Source organism: Cucurbita pepo, chromosome LG17 (assembly GCF_002806865.2).
Source record: "Cucurbita pepo subsp. pepo cultivar mu-cu-16 chromosome LG17, ASM280686v2, whole genome shotgun sequence".
In the NCBI taxonomy this organism is placed as follows: domain Eukaryota; kingdom Viridiplantae; phylum Streptophyta; class Magnoliopsida; order Cucurbitales; family Cucurbitaceae; genus Cucurbita; species Cucurbita pepo.
The window spans coordinates 4,960,179-4,976,402 of NC_036654.1; the positions used below are offsets into that span (position 1 = coordinate 4,960,179).

Consider the following 16,224-nt stretch of genomic DNA (forward strand, 5'->3'; position numbering starts at 1 on the left):
GAATCGAGGTAAACATGACCAAACATAGGTCACCAAGATTCTACCCAATAATAGAGTAATGATTAAGGATTTAAAAATTATAATAAAATACAATTTTCTATGTAATCTCTATGTTTTTAAAACTAACATGTTTACCATTCAATTTGAATTTAGTTTTTATCTTATTCTTTAAAAATAAATTTGAAAATAGTTCTAATAGATTATTCAAAAAGTAATATTAACTCGTTTAAAAATATATATATCACTAAAAATTCTAATAAGTGCACGTAAATTATCACGACAAAAAGATGTCGAGACCTATCAAAGTCAAAATCTTTCAAATAATGGATTCCTACTCAAAAGATTTAGATTAACGTCCATTAGAATCCAAATTCAAAATTCAAAACTTAGAAATCTTCATAAACAAATAACAAAAAGTTTTGAAAACCCCAATAACGAAATGGTATGAAAATAAGAGATTTTTATAGAGACAAAGAAGTGTGAGGTTGATTTATTCTTGTACAAGAAGGTTTTTGTTGTTATTTCATGGCATGGAATCAAAATGAATGAAACTTTTCATATAGATCTAAACCCTTTTTTTGTTTCCTCGAGAAGACCAAGAGAGAGAGAGAGAGGTAAAGTATGAAGAATTAAATATAGAATTGTGCGACCCTCAACTTGTCTGATTATTCCTCTGATGGTGTGTCCATTTATGAGCACCCATACCCATATACTAAGCTTTTCTCGGTAACCACTACGATCAACAATCATAATACATAGAGAGCTGCTTCATGCTACACAAAAAATAACCACTTCAATTTTGTGTTTAAAAGGTAAGTCTTTAAAAAAAAGCATCATATAAATTAGATGATTTATCATCAGACACCGGTTGAAGTTTAAAGATCAAATAGACACAAATTTAGAAAGTTTGGAGACGAGTAACGGTGGAGTTTGGGGAGAGAGAAAAGTTGTAGTTTGGTTATGAGAGGCACATGCAATGGAGTTGAGGCCATGGAATCCAGACCCAAGATCACAAAAGCAAGTTGTATAGTTTTGGTTTTTGTAAATAAGACAATGGGAAAAAGAAACAAAACGTTAAATAGGAGAAAAAAAGCTAACGTTTAGTTTTGTCTTTGGCTTTGGATTTGGCTTTGGCTTTGGCTTTGTCTTTGGCTTTGGCTCTAAACATCACCTTCCACGAGGATGTAGATCTTCTTTGGGCACATGCATTTGTCTTCTTTCTTGATAATATTATCACCAAAAAGATTGAGAGAAATGAGAACCAACATGACATGACACTAAATGACATGAATCAAATTTCAGAAATTCTTCCAACTCTCTATCCACTTAACTAATGTATGGCTCTTCTTCTTCTTCTTCTTCTTCTTCTTCCTCCTCTCTTTTACCCAAGTCCCTTTGTAAATGGGCTGAGCTTAACCTTGTGAGCCAATCTGTGTAGGCCACAAGAAGATAGCCTTCTTTTCAGCCCAATGCTGAGTCCAAGGGTCTTTTGGTACCGCTGCAATGAGAGTTCAAATCTATATCAAATCATTAATAAGATGTATATAATGTAAAATCGAAACAGAACACGTAGCTTCATAGCGAAACTAGTCACTGGCTACAGATTTCTTTCCTACCAGACCGAAGACAACCAAGAATGTGATGTCAAAAGGACCAACAATGATAAAGGAGAAGAAAGGAGTAGGAACTAGCCTGCCTTTTTTTAGAAGAGTAGGGGCGGAATTGAATGATTATGATCTCGACTATGAGACAAAGCTAAGAAGGGAGAGCAGTTGGACAATTCACAATGATATGTTCTTCAACCAGCTCGACCATCAAAATGATCAAATAGTCTTGTTCGCTAGCTTGTTTGTAAGGGATGAAATTAAAATTTTGAAAAGATTAGGGGCAAATATTATTGAGATATCAATGAGTCACTTTAAAAAGATATTAGATATTTGTAAATGCTCAAATCTGGTTCTTGTACTATATAATGCTCAAATCTGGCTCTTGTACATATATATAGTATAACAAGTTAATAGTTACATTTAATTAGGGAAATAACCTAATATGAAATGTCTACCACACGCTGAAACTATTGGAAATGTACCGAAAATATTGGTGTCATGTCCATGATTGTAAGCATCCTTCAGAGCCATGTTAGGTTGGTCACAGCAATTACTTGCATGGCAAAGGAAGGGAAATTCCATGAGCATTTCAGTTTGTGGGCCGATCCTAAATCATAATGTTATGTCTTAGTATTAAGATCAAAATTCTTTGTACAATTATTGTCTTCAGTGATAGAACAAGTATATCTAGTAAAAGTGAATGAGCATATGGAATGATACTTATTCATGCTTAAACACACACACATTTGCATTTAATTGTTTCATAAACTTTAAACAATGTCTAATAAACATAAAAAAATGTCTAATATATATTAATCATATGTTATAAAAGAAATTCAAAACATTCATGCATAACAAGACTAGTTTAGGTACGGTTAGACCCTCTCGAAAAACGGACTCTTATTATGATAATGAAACCTTGAATTGGGTGAGGCTCAATACCAATTACCATTAACCAAAATTGGAATAATAGTAATGACCCTAAAAAATTTCTCGTACTTACTGTGTTTAAAGCATGGTAAGAATGTCAGGTCAATAGATTCCCGAAACCTTCGCCGCAGTGGCAAGTGTGTAGGAACAAAGCTGCTCAATCGGGCACGCAGGTTCCATTACCACACCAAACAACCCCGCAACCTGAAACTTTAAAATGAAAGCTCTTTCTTCACTTTCAAAGACAATATTACTGAGATCAAGAGAACATAACTGGAAATCTTATTGGTTTACAGAGTTTAATATAAACAAGAGAGTAAAATTCTGCATGTGATTTAGAATGCGGCATACAGTTCGAGAAACCCAAAGGTATATGAAGGAAAGGAACCACCGTTGTTGGTGGCAGTGGTGGTTGAAGTGGAGATCCGCCGCCACTTTAGAATTCGGCGGTGCCTGAAAGTTCGGTAACAGTTCATCTATGTTAAGTTATCTATTTCCAATAAAGGCGCTTTTTTTCCCCCCTCTCACCCACCTACTTGTCTGAAAGCTGTACAATTAGAAGTACACGCAGCAGAGAAGTAATGTTGCCATAATTTGTTCTATTTTACAGCTCATCTTATTATTCACAATCTTTGTTGTGTTGTTCATATTCTGTTTTAATACAGAGAAACTGGACAACGCCCATGATCAGAAAAGACAGTTTGTACATTCCTGACAAAGGATTCTTCACGCTCATACGCTCATGAACTAAATATATGGACGAGGAATAATCGTACACTATGCTATTAAGTAATTCAGAAATAAATGAGCTTGATTTCTTTAAAACAAAATGTGATTCTTTCTTAAGTATAGATGTATGGCATGTGTCCTATTTTCTCAATGATGCAGATATCTTTGTAAAAGGTAAAAGCCAATAAAGTTCAAGTTGGTTTAACGAGTTTACAAAACTTCATTGCAATTTTTCATATCCAAATACAACAAATCAATCCGACGGTTGATTTAATCCATTGACCAATTCCATATCTTTTACTTCTAAATTCTAGGCACAGTTCTGTTTTATGCAATTTTGATTAGTAGAATTAAACTAGATGAAGATAAATCAAAAGCATCAAATAAGAAGGCATATTAACTACCTAATTATGCATCTGTTATTGTAAGATACAATCTGTAGAATGCATGTGGGTTTGCAGATGTTTGCGTGTCTAGATAGATAGGGACAGAGAGAGAGAGATTCTTACAGTTGGGAAGAATACAATAAGGGAATGGGAAGGTGAAGAGACCAATTTGGAGTTTCCTCCAACCAGAACTGCACGCATATCGAAACCAAGAAATGAAGCATTAGATGCCTTGCAAGTTCCTTGCCCACAATTTATGACTGAGCACACAGCGGTACCTGCAAATAAAATCAGAATATTTAAAATAGAATTAAACCTACCTAACCAACCCAAAGAAATGAACAACAAAACCAAATGCTAAAAGCAGAACTTTACATCCATACCTCGTGCTGAGTATGAAACCAGCTCATTTGACTTGTTCAGAATTCCACTGGTTGGAAGAAGGAATTGAAAAGAAATGGAGATGAGGATGCAGAGATTGAACCCTTCCTCCATTGTTTCTGTTGCTAAAGACTGTGAAGAGCTATTCCACTATTTAAAACTGAATGAACACCCTCCACCCCAACCACCCACCCACACACATCTTTGGCAGCGGGTTTTTCTATTAGAGACCAGGATTGGTGGTGTCACCAATAATGCTCAACCTCCAGTTAGATACATAGAGAAAACCCACATTTAAAATTGTATGGAAAAAAAAAATACATAAACCAGCAAACACAAGTATTATATAAATCAATGCTAGTTCAAGATAATCCTTCAAAACTAATTTCATGGCGTGAATTGATGGCAACATTAACAGATCTAAAATAATACAATTCATTGTTGAATGTCAATGAAAACTTAAAACTTCTTCGTAAATGATAAAGCTGCACAGAAACAGTGGTTAAGGGAAGCAAGGGATTACAAGTGTATAGAAGGCTGCAGTTGGATTACTATTAGTCACACCGAGACAACACAATGATTATCAGAAAACAAAATTTAAAAAAACAAATCACTCTGCAGAATGGAAAGTGGTGAATCCATTACTATCTTCATCATAGCGTGAAATTTATGCAGACCCAAATTCTGAATACCACTTCTCATGCCGTTCGATGTCAGCAGCAGAAACACTTCGCTGTACCTTCTTCAATGCTTCTTCAAAGTCGCACATGGCAACAGGGTCCTTTGAAATATCATCCTTGGCCATATTCTTAATCTCATCGCGAGTTTTTCCAGCAATTTTACGTCTCATTCCATTCAAGGAAGCATCTCTGCAGACATTTGTTAGATCATCCCCACTATATCCTTCTGTCCGGCGAGCAACATCATCGATATCCACATCAGGAGCCACCTGGTATGGATAACCATAATACATTTGCATCAAGTAAGTTTATTCAAATCAGCAACCATTTAAACTTATGAGATAAATATTTTTCTCATTGACTACGAAATAAAGATTTCTTCCCAAACAATGATAAATGATCCAAAAGAAGTAATTAAANGTGAGAACAAACAAAACAAACCAAATTGAGACAATTCGTTCTAGAACTAAGCATCTCAGAATTTCAAAGGAGAAATGGATTTGCATGCATACTTATATAAGTACAATCAGTCCAACAGTGTTCTGATACTTAACGAATAGCACTTGGTTTACCTCAACAGTTTTTAGATTTATCCTGATAAGCTCCTTTCTGCTCTCAAAATTAGGAAGAGGAATATAAATACGCTTTTCAAGCCTCCTCCTGAAATAGTAGTAGCAATTAAAAGAAGAAATTACCCGGTAATCCCCAGATAAGAGTAACTTCAACACCAGTACATCTACCACATAGAGAATAAAAATTACTTCAAAAAATTTAGTATAAGAAGACATATTAAAAGGACCAACCTAAGTGCCTCATCAATGTCCCACGGGAAGTTTGTTGCAGCCAAAACCATCACTATCTTACGGTCTTCACTGGAGGAACTATTGTTTACACCATCTACCTGAACTAAAAGTTCTGACTTCACTCTTCTGGATGATTCGTGCTCACCAGAAGCCCTAAAGAAAACACATAGATGCATTTATTTTTCTTCACAAAAATTAGGCCGGAGGGAGACAGGAGTAAAACTAAAGCAAAAATCTCCAATAGAAAAGACACCAAAAATCATCTCCAACTCTAATCAAGTGAAGAATCTTACCCACGAGCATTACATAGGGAGTCAATTTCATCAATGAAGATAGTACTTGGTGCATGAGATCTTGCAAGTTCAAACAGGCACCGGACCATGCGCTCACTCTCCCCACGCCATTTTGAAGCCAAGGTGGCAGAAGAAACATTAAAAAAGGTTGTGCCACACTCAGTTGCCACAGCTTTCGCAAGCAATGTCTTCCCAGTCCCAGGAGGGCCAAACATTAGGACTCCTTTCCATGGTCTCCTTATTCCCTTCAAGGAAAAAACAGCAAGATTAGTATGTGTCACACATGGACACAGGTAATAAGCACACTATGGCCAGCAGGGGACAACAGAATACAAATACATCAACTCAACCAAATGCACTCGGCAGACTAAAATCTAAAGCTAGAAGAAACTTTAGGTTTGAATTCTGTAAAATTTCAATCTTTCTATCAATCATTTGGCAGTAACAAGATAGGCCCTCCTAAAGGTCAGGTTGAATAGACCCCTAGATTGATTGTTGATTTAAATCGTTGAAGGTGAAAGCACACATCAGCTTCGGGTACAGATATAACCAAGCATATCAATCATCATGGGACGAATATATCAGCACAGAGTGATGATTGGTTTGGTATTATTAGTTTACAAACTTATCAGGTGGCCCCAAAGGTAATTCTAGTGAACTAATTCAAGAATACCTGAAAATATTCTGGCATCCACAGGGGAAGAACAACAGCTTCCTCCAGAAGTCTTTTTGCTTCACTCAGGCCAGCAACATCATCCCATCTCACTCCTGGACTAGTTTCCAACACATCTCTTTCGAGCATAGCAGCTAGATCAGGATCAGGTCCCTCATACTGTCCCTTCTTAGAATTTCCCTCATCGTCACCATTCTAACAATATCATTCATTAGTTTATATGCACAATATACTGTACAAACTTAAGATAGTATTCATAATAAATCAATAATTCATGAAATTAATTGAACTAACGGTGGTGGGAAATAATGAATGAAGAAAAAAATGATATTAAGGGCTTCAACAGCAACCTATTCTTAAAACAGTCTATGTTTCCTCTGAAATATTATTCTGAAAAAAAAAACTATTTTAAAACAACGCCCAAACTAGCCCAAAATCTAATGAATGTGAGAAAGCAAATCGTACAAGAATTAAAACACCATAAATGGCTTAACTCCATAACTTTTACGTACAAGAGGAGGGTAAAACATCACAAAGGTACGGAATTTCAAATGCATAGCTCACCACCAAATGCCCCTAAGCAAAGACCCATACGAATTGGAACATGCGAGCAATGAACTCAAAAGAAGGCTGGATCATATGTCTCATGCAACAAAAGAAGAGATCCACACATGCAGATGTTCCAAGTTTTTAATGGAGGAAAAAGGAACAGAGAATTAAATTTGGGCTCACAGAACTTACTGCAGAATCCGTCTTGCTAGATTTACCAGTAGTACTAGAGCCTTTCTTTCCAGTAGTTGCCGCACGGGCACCAGAGTTAACACGACTTGGACCACCAGCCTTTGCACCACGAGTGGTAGTATTTGGTCTGGTGGAACCACGAGCCCAAGCCCCATCCTGTGGTGACTTCCTCATACCAACTTGACCAGCCCTTGCAGGCCTTCTACTTGCAGAGTCCCTACTTGGCGGCCTCCAGACATCAGGATCATCCATGGAAGGAGCTGAAGAAGTTGGATACTCATCTAACGGTTGAAAAACAAATGATGATTTAGCATGAATTGGAGGAGAAGCTGCACGTCGACCCATGGGTATTTCCTTAAAAGCTTTTCTCTCTGTATCTAACTGCTTCACAACTTCTATTTCCTCAGTAAGGGATTTTTTCACATTCATCCATTTTGCACGCATTAAAGGGTCATCTACTGAACTAAGATGCCTAAAATTGATAAATCAGTAAACTTCAGTGAGAACCATACCGAAGAAAACCATACCTAAAAACATTAAAAAAAAAATTAAAAAAAACGAGAGATTCTGCAGAATTTTATCTCCCCAGCGCAGGAGCAGTATCAATCAACACTTTTGTTTTATCCCTTTTGCTTATGCATCCTTCACGGAAACTAGAAACTAAATTGGTGGCAGTGTACAGGGCATTGTATGATCACTAACCAACAAACCAAAATATGATCCACTTCCACAAGTTATGCTCTTACCAAGACATCATGATTCATCGTATCTCATTCCGCCGCTCTCCAATCTCAACAATAAATTTAAATTAATTTAGAACAAGCCAACGCAGGGAATTGTGGACCATTGTTTACGGATTTTCGATTACCTAAAATAGGAAGAAACAATACCATATCTTCTTCAAACTTGAAGGTTGAAATACGTTCGGCATTCCAATGCTAAAGAAAAAAAAGACTCAATAGCCACCTCTACATTATTCAGTACATCCGCACAATAACAAAACAATGAATATTTTTCTTTTATTTTACCACACATTTCTTTCAAATTACTCGTAGCAGACCCAAAAAAGTAAAAATCACAACAATCTGACTATAAAAGATAAAAGGAGAGATTGAAACAGTATGAAGAAGGCAAGATGAATCGAATTCAAAGCGGTAAACAGATTGAAATATCAGAAAAGATGGAAAATCAGATAACGAGAAATTTGAAGTTCTAGAGAGGAAATTGGTTAAAGCCAGAGAAGGAAAGAGAGATTACTTGTTGATCTGAGCAATAACGCCATCAAAGAAGATTACCGAAGTATCATACAGCCCTTCAAGAGCATATTCCCTCGCTAATTTCAGATGGTCCTGAAATCCCACCAGTGTATTGCTCCCCATCTCTCTCTCTCTCTAACTGGCAACTCCTAAACAAAATCTTCAAGTCATGCAAATGAAGAAGAAAGAGAGCTTCAGAGTTCCTCTCTCTCTCTCTCTCTCTCTCTCTCTCTTCTTTCTCTATCTAACAAGTCGATGAAGCGAACGGTGACAGAGATGTATAAGCTTTCAGAGTCCAAGGAATGAGAAATCGGAGAAGAAGATAAAACTACCGAAATACCCTTGGGCTTCTTATGCCAACAAAAGGTCCATATTAACCTTTGCTTAGAACCCTTACGATTGTAGGGCCGCCCATTAAAAAGTTGGGCCAGATGGGCCCACTATAATTTGAAGTTAAGAGTTGGGCCGACAATCGGCCCATCTACTCATAGCCAGTCCACTTGCCAACTTTTTATAAAAGATTAATTTAATATTTTCCTAAAATACACTGAATTTAAATTTTTATTTTGAATTCTCTCAAAATAAAATTTTAAAATATATATTGTTATTATGTTAAGCTGTCACATTATCATCATCATCTCGTTAAGTCGACTAATGTCAGTTCTATTTAAGAATAAGTCCATTTTTCTTCACCAACATGGCAACCTTCCTCTACCGATCCTTTGAACCAGATCCCGATAACCATTCAACCCACGAGCGTCTGGGTTAACTTGCATGCACCTCGTCTAACCAAACATAACAACCTCTAACTCTACTATGCTTAATTGTGGTGTAATTTGAACTCAGAAGAACTGTTTTACTCCATTTCTATTGGCTCTATATTCTAACTTTCTATTCATACTGAGTTCTTGGACGACAGAGATGTTAGGAATCTCGACTCTCCACAATGGTATGATATTGTCTACTTTGAGCATAAGCTCTCATGGCTTTTCTTTGGGCTTCCCCAAAAGGCCTCATACCAATGGAGATAGTATTCCTCATTTATAAACTCATGATCTTAATATAGGACTCACTCTCAATCATCCTCAACAACGGACAAAAAGACACTTTCTCTCTCTGGTTCTTTGTCAGACAGAGATCAAAAGTAGTGGTACTCTGTCTATCTCATTGGCATTGATCAACCCTACATTGAAACTTTCACTCATATAGCAAGAATTAAAAGGCCTCAAGAAACTGAGTAGCAGAAGCAGAGCAAAGTTATTGAGTTTATTAAAACAACACCAGAATACAATGCCCAAAGTTCTGCCAAAGCTTACCAAACTATGCATATAAAGAGAATCAAGACATAAGTGGCAAAGTCTGGTGAAACAATTCATTAAGAATTTTCCTGTCTCAAAACAGACACACCAAACTTTGGCAAAGTGAATCAAAGTACAAGATTAGCAGTAAATACATAAAAGAAATCTTGGGTGGCAAGGCAATTCTACATGGTCTTACAGACAAAGCTTCCTTCTCTCAATGTACATTCAACAGCCAATCTCCGCCCGCCACGACATCAATCGGGGAGGAACATGACCAAAGTAACAGAACTATAAACAGAAGCTTCAAAAAAATGTTAAGAGAAAGAATGTTAATGGGGAAAGGGTAAGGATTAACATTAGACATCGGCTTAAACATGTAGAGTTAATGGCAAAAAAAGTATCTACTCCTGGGAGAATCTCTAACTTCTATATCAAGTATATATGTAACTGTTGGCAAATTGTGGATGGTTGGCCTTCGTCTAACACGGTTCAGAATAGCGTATCAAGTAATTTCGGAGACGACAAAGTTGCGACGGCTTTGAACTGTTATTAAGACAACCGTTTGTGAGAAAACACGGTGTATCCAAGTAACGACATCTGATTTCTCATAAACTTATTCTAATACTCATTTACCTTTTCTTGTCGATACTTGACACGAATCGAACTGAGAGGACAACCATTGGTGTTCAACTGTAAATCTTGTAAAGCAAGAACAGTTGGTTTCAGATCTGATGCTTTATATGAGGTATAGTATTCCAGGGTTGAATTCTGTCAGAAAGAGAATTAGATTAGCAAGTCTAGTAAGCATTTTAGGACTAAGCGAAGGGAAAATGCATACCCATGGGTGACCCGACTGATCCAACGACCATTTTGAAAGAAATACAGCTGATGCAGCTATGACCGAGGGAAGAAAATTCAAGAAACCATAGTCGACCAGTGTTAATTCGGCTAGATAGTTGGCAAGGCACTCGAGTTCAAGACTAGGGGTCTGAAAATCAATGAAAGTCAAGAAACATAAGTTTTGCCTATCTAAAGAAGGAAAGGAAGCTCTTAAACTATCAAGCAATGCATTACAACGACCTCATTATTACCTTGAAAGTTGTTTGTGCAGCACGAACGTATCTCCTGAAATTTAGAAACATGCGTAAATAAGAACACCGTACCTATATAAACACGAATTCATATATGCACTGCCATGCTTGTGCAGCTTCGCACAGCAAACTTACCTGAGGAAAGATTTTACAGTTGGTGCAGAAAGTTGAAAGCCCATATGCTTCAATATCTGACCTTCCATATTCAAAACCTAAAGAAAAATCACCAAAGAAGCTTTTAAATAGCAGAGAACAAAAGGAGAAACCTACTATTGTATTGTAGGCACACTCCTAACTCTTAAACAGTCCAAATCTGGCCCTAATCAGATGTCTAGAGGAAAACGATGAGCTCTTGAGAGATCCCACATTGGTTGAGTAGGAGAACAAAACATTCTTTATAATGGTGTGGAAACCTCTCCCTAGCATACGCATTTTAAAAATATTGAGAGGAAGCCCGAAAGGGAGAGCCCAAAGAAGACAATATCTGCTAGCAGTGGGCTTGGGCTGTTACAGTTGGTATCAAAGCCAGACACTGGGCAATGTGTCAGCGAGGAGGCTGAGCCCTAAAGGGGGTGGACACGAGGCAGTGTGCCAGCAAGGACGCTGGGCCATGAGGGGGGTGGATTGGAGGGTCTCACATCGATTGGAGAAGGGAACGAGTGCCAGTGAGGACGCTAGGCCCCGAAAGGGAAACTTCTCCCTAGCAAACGCATTTTAAAAACCTTGAGTGAAAGCCCAAAGAGGACAATATCGGTTATCGGTGGGCTTGGGCATTACAATATATCTAACCATCTACTGCGGTTAAGTTCAATTCAACAAACGTAAAATAATGATCTGGTGGAACGTGCCCATAGGACTAGGTAAGTTGAGTCTAGAATTTGTTCACTATTTTAAGGCAGACCACGCTAACAAATCATTTTATATCTGATATGTTTCTCTTCCACAGAGCAGTAAACATCCTGTACTACTTATCATGTTAAAAAATAATATTGTTTCCTTCCCATTTCACTCTTTTCATTATTTCCCTTTCTTTTCTCCTGGAATCAACCATTTGACCGTTCATCAAGCAAGTGATTAACATCAATTAATCCAATATACGATCCACAATCTTGTATAGCAAATATGTCATACCTCCTCTTTTGTGTAGGTGCTGTCAGTGATGAAACAAAAGTCTTCAACGCGTGGGGAACAAATTTCTTCGTACTTCCTGTCGGACACAAGGACCACCGTTGTTACTTCCTTCATATTCAAATTAATAGAGCTAAACTAATCTTTTGGTATGAGCTTTGAGTTCTCAAATTAGTTCACATCACATCATCAAAAGTGGTAGATAGCAAGAGTCTATCACTCAGCTTAGAACACAATTTAAACTTTTGGATGAAGTACATCGACAATATGCTCTAGATCTGAGAAACTTACGAAGCAATTAACATGCAAGTGATACCCAACAGTTGAAGCTTTTGTCTCTCGATGTAATTTTGGGAGAGAAACCAATCGACGAAAAATACAGTTAGGTAGAGAGTGTCTGGTACTAACTTGTATTCCTCCGATACCTGAAATCAAGAATTTTGGATCAACCATTTTAATTGTGCTTCTTCGAGATGAAATCTCATTGGAACTTTCGATCTTTCGAGGTATACGTTCGGTAAAATTTAAGAAATTTGGAAGAACTTGGAGATAACAGAAATATAATGAAAGAAAGAAAGAGAGGATTAAGAAAAGGCTTAATGAAGCAATACTAACCTCTACAAGCCAATCAACCAATATACCCCGCATGCTTTGGGTAATATCTGTTTGCACTGTTTCCATGAAATCTGGACGTGGCCTTCTGGTTAGCTATGGAGAGGAAAACACAATCAGTTGAGAAAACAATACTTCATTCCAAGTACATTCAGTTTTTTTGTAATAAAAACTTTCATATCCTGAACGCACAAAAACAATGATCACATCATCCTAGCACAAAGGCTATGAGTTGATTGAATCAGAACTCAGAACAAAATATTTTGTTTGTCATTGCAAACAGACTGCTTAAACTAAATGCAAGGTCAATTAGCTGAGTTGAAGAATAGCAATTGGGGAATCTTAATGCTTCATTCCACGGGAGGAAACATGAACATCTTCAAACAGTTCAACACATGTAGCTTTATAATTTTAGGGTCATTTTGATCGCTTGCACCCATCAGGGGACTACTTGGTACTGTTTTTAAATCGCATAATGTTGAAATTGCCAAGAATAAGAAGTAACATCCTTATAATTAAGACCTTTCTTAGAACACATAAACCCGAAACGATCGGATAGAGAAAAATGCAAGACTAAATTGTTGATGTTAGCACTTCTTATTTGAATCCCAACTTATGAAAGCCTCTTATGGTCAATATGATCACGTTTATGCTGAAAAAGTATTGCTTACGGTCAATGCAATAAGTGCAAGATCCTTTTTGTTCTTCCTGAAATTCCCACCGACCATGAGCAAAAGTGCCATATGAAAGAGAGAAACAGAAAGTAGATAGAAAACACAGAATCAACATCACATACCTCAGCAACACGTAAATTGTTGTAGATCTCATGGGCGTAGACAGAGCACAGTTGAGCATCTTTGTCATTACAATCGATGTCCGTAACGTCCAGGTTGCTTCTTGTCCCCAGAGGCAACACTTTCTCTGATTTTCCATTTCCAACATATATGTCGTTAGCAGTTTTATATGTTTGGAGATGCATTATTCATACTTGAATGTAAGAACTTCAATGTGATTTATTTTATCTTATCATAAAGAAGAAAACTCTAAAGTCAACTATTGATTCAAATGTTGTTTCAGATGTTTCCTAAAAACTCAAACAGCAAGTTTCGTATTTGTATTCCCAATAGAGACATCATCAAATTGGTGTTCCAAACATGGCTTCTAAAGCAGGTTAACTATCATGGTTTTTGAAGAGTAAAACCAACTTTGTTTAACAGAATGGCCTTAAGCAAACCATACTAATTATTTTCCTTTCGTAGTTAACGAATAAGTTGTAGAATTACGGCTTTCATCAGCTTACAGCGCTCTGTATCTAGTGAAATGAATCTAGGTTATATATATAAATAAGGATATGGGGATAATGTGTCTAGAAAAGAGTCTAACACATAAAATAGAAAGCTGAATTAGCTGTATTCCTGCTTCTTCAGGGAGTTATCTGTCTGTTAAAGTTTAGAGAACAAAAAGTTAAAAACAATTACCTTTATTTTGAAAATTCTGAGACTCTAAAGGACTTAGAGATCTCGAATTATCATCCCGAAGATAACTTGTGACCTCTTCCTTTATACCACCGCCCACCCGATGATGTGTCCCATGGTCTTCAGAATTACTTGAATGTTCAACTTTCAACTTAGCTTTTGATTTGACATTTTCTTGTACATCTTCTGCTCTAAGGTCAAGAGGGACCTTGGAGTAAACCACACCAACTGATGAGGCTCCTTCAGTTCTACGGTCAAGAGGAACCTTGGAGTTAGCCACACAAACTGATGAAGCTCCTTTGGACTTCTTGAAACGGTTTCTGATAGTCGGCTTACTACAATTGGCCTGTTAAAGAAAATGGTAAGTCCAAGTACAACAAAGCTGCATAATTATGTCCTCAAAGCAAGTAAAACCTCATATAAGAATGGCCGTGCAAATGCACAAGGCAATTGTTAAACATTACATTGGCCCGAAATACATGGGAAAGAAATTCAAAGAAACTTTATTAGCCCCAAGACAATACAGTAAGGCTCACAGATATCCAGAATAAAATCTTATGGAGAAGAAAACTCGTTAACCTGAACTTTAGCTGCATCAAAACATTCCGAGTATGAAGGTTCACAGCATACATTGCTGACATCCTGAAGCACGGCCCTCCGTTTATATGGTCGTAATGATTTATCAATAGAATGGCAGCTCTTTTCTTCTGAAGCAGCTCTTTTCCGATTGGCTTGTGCAACCCGCTTCTCTTGTTGCGCAGGTACTCTTGGAGGCAGCTGTGCTGATGCACTAAATGCAGCAGCCCGAGCACGCGTAATTCTACCAGGGAATTCTCCAATATTAACCCTGATGTGATTTTCTTCTTTTCTCATATTTGGAGGTCTCAAAGAAGATTAAATCACCCAAATGCATCAGAGTAAAACCTGAGATAAAATGAATAGCTCTCAAATAGTGATATTAACACCATTTCTGTTTATCTTCAAGCTTTCAAGATACTTTCGTTTAAACAAAATTCAAAAGGGTCTTACATGGTATAACTACCCTTGAATGTTTAAAATTCTAACAAAAAAGCACTAGATAACGGGTCCATAGATTACAGAGTGCAATTTTCAAGAGGACTGTTCGATTAAAGAAAAAAAAACAGTGCATAGTGCACGCTTTTCACATATGGCAGAACTATCAGAAATGTAGCATTACTCAGAAGCCCCGATTAAGATCACATTGGAACAGCACTGGATGACAGGACAATAGATTAGAGCCATGAGACTCACCACATATAGTGATAAACAAAGGTCATTTCTGAAGGAATGATAAAGATTGACAGAACAACAGGAAATTCGAAGTAAAAGATGCTAGTTTAACCAATCTAAAAGACCAATGAGCTTCAATGATCTTGTAATTTTTGAAATGCCAACAGGTAACAAATTCTGGAAAGGACGTAATATGAAAAATTTCTCCAAATTTACTACCTCAAGGAACACATCCACCATACTCATTGACAATGCAGTGACCAATCTTTGAAAATCCGTTGAAAAATCTTAAGATTAGAAAATTGTGAAGAAAAATTGGAGATAAGAGTAACCAAGGTGCTTGGTCTCCAAGAATGTAGAAGAAAACAGCGGCAAAATCAAAGGATCTACAAAATGTCTTGCTTCCACAAACAATTTCAAAGTGTAATTCACGTTCTTGCATTAAGTCCAGATTATTAGATTATCCATTTCCTCATTACACAATCATTTAAGCAATAATTCAAACCGAAATTCCACATGTTTCTCCAAAAATTCCAGAAATCCTCAAGAAACGGAGCTAAAAATCCCCCAGAAAACCCATCATTCCAACGCATCAATCAAACCCATCCCGAAAAATCTTGAAGAACAGCAACTCCAATCCGCCCTAATTCACAGCGACGACCAAACAATCTCCGAAATGAAAAAGACGCAAACAAGAAACAAAACCTGAATCTATCTTCCAAGCTCCAAGACCTCCATTGGAGCTCGAGATGAAGATCGAAAAAGACAGTAGTAGTGTGGATGAGTAAAGTAAGAATGGGAATGTGAGCGGGATGAAACGGAGATTTGAAACACATAGCCATTGCAAGGGCAAAAAAATTAAAAATTAAAAATTAAAAAATTAAAAA

The 16,224-nt window shown here is 37.0% G+C and overlaps 2 protein-coding genes across 2 annotated transcripts; both read right to left on the bottom strand.

The window, feature by feature from the left end:
* Window positions 1-3,648: 3,648 nt before the first annotated feature.
* Window positions 3,649-8,706, bottom strand: LOC111778583 (katanin p60 ATPase-containing subunit A1-like). Its single transcript, XM_023658495.1, has 9 exons — window positions 8,684-8,706; window positions 8,481-8,602; window positions 7,224-7,695; window positions 6,483-6,677; window positions 5,810-6,054; window positions 5,517-5,669; window positions 5,286-5,373; window positions 4,036-4,982; window positions 3,649-3,930 (listed from the first exon to the last, which is right to left on the bottom strand). The coding sequence occupies exons 2-8, from the start codon at window positions 8,600-8,602 to the stop codon at window positions 4,701-4,703; spliced, it is 1,557 nt and encodes a 518-aa protein (XP_023514263.1). The 5' UTR covers window positions 8,684-8,706; the 3' UTR covers window positions 3,649-3,930; window positions 4,036-4,700.
* Window positions 8,707-9,825: 1,119 nt separating this feature from the next.
* LOC111778584 (cyclin-A2-4-like) lies at window positions 9,826-16,155 on the bottom strand. The gene is made up of 12 exons (XM_023658496.1): window positions 16,043-16,155; window positions 14,666-15,010; window positions 14,090-14,432; window positions 13,408-13,532; window positions 12,615-12,707; window positions 12,291-12,424; window positions 12,003-12,078; window positions 11,007-11,083; window positions 10,872-10,905; window positions 10,619-10,768; window positions 10,414-10,548; window positions 9,826-10,323 (listed from the first exon to the last, which is right to left on the bottom strand). The coding sequence occupies exons 2-12, from the start codon at window positions 14,957-14,959 to the stop codon at window positions 10,270-10,272; spliced, it is 1,515 nt and encodes a 504-aa protein (XP_023514264.1). The 5' UTR covers window positions 14,960-15,010; window positions 16,043-16,155; the 3' UTR covers window positions 9,826-10,269.
* Window positions 16,156-16,224: the final 69 nt, after the last annotated feature.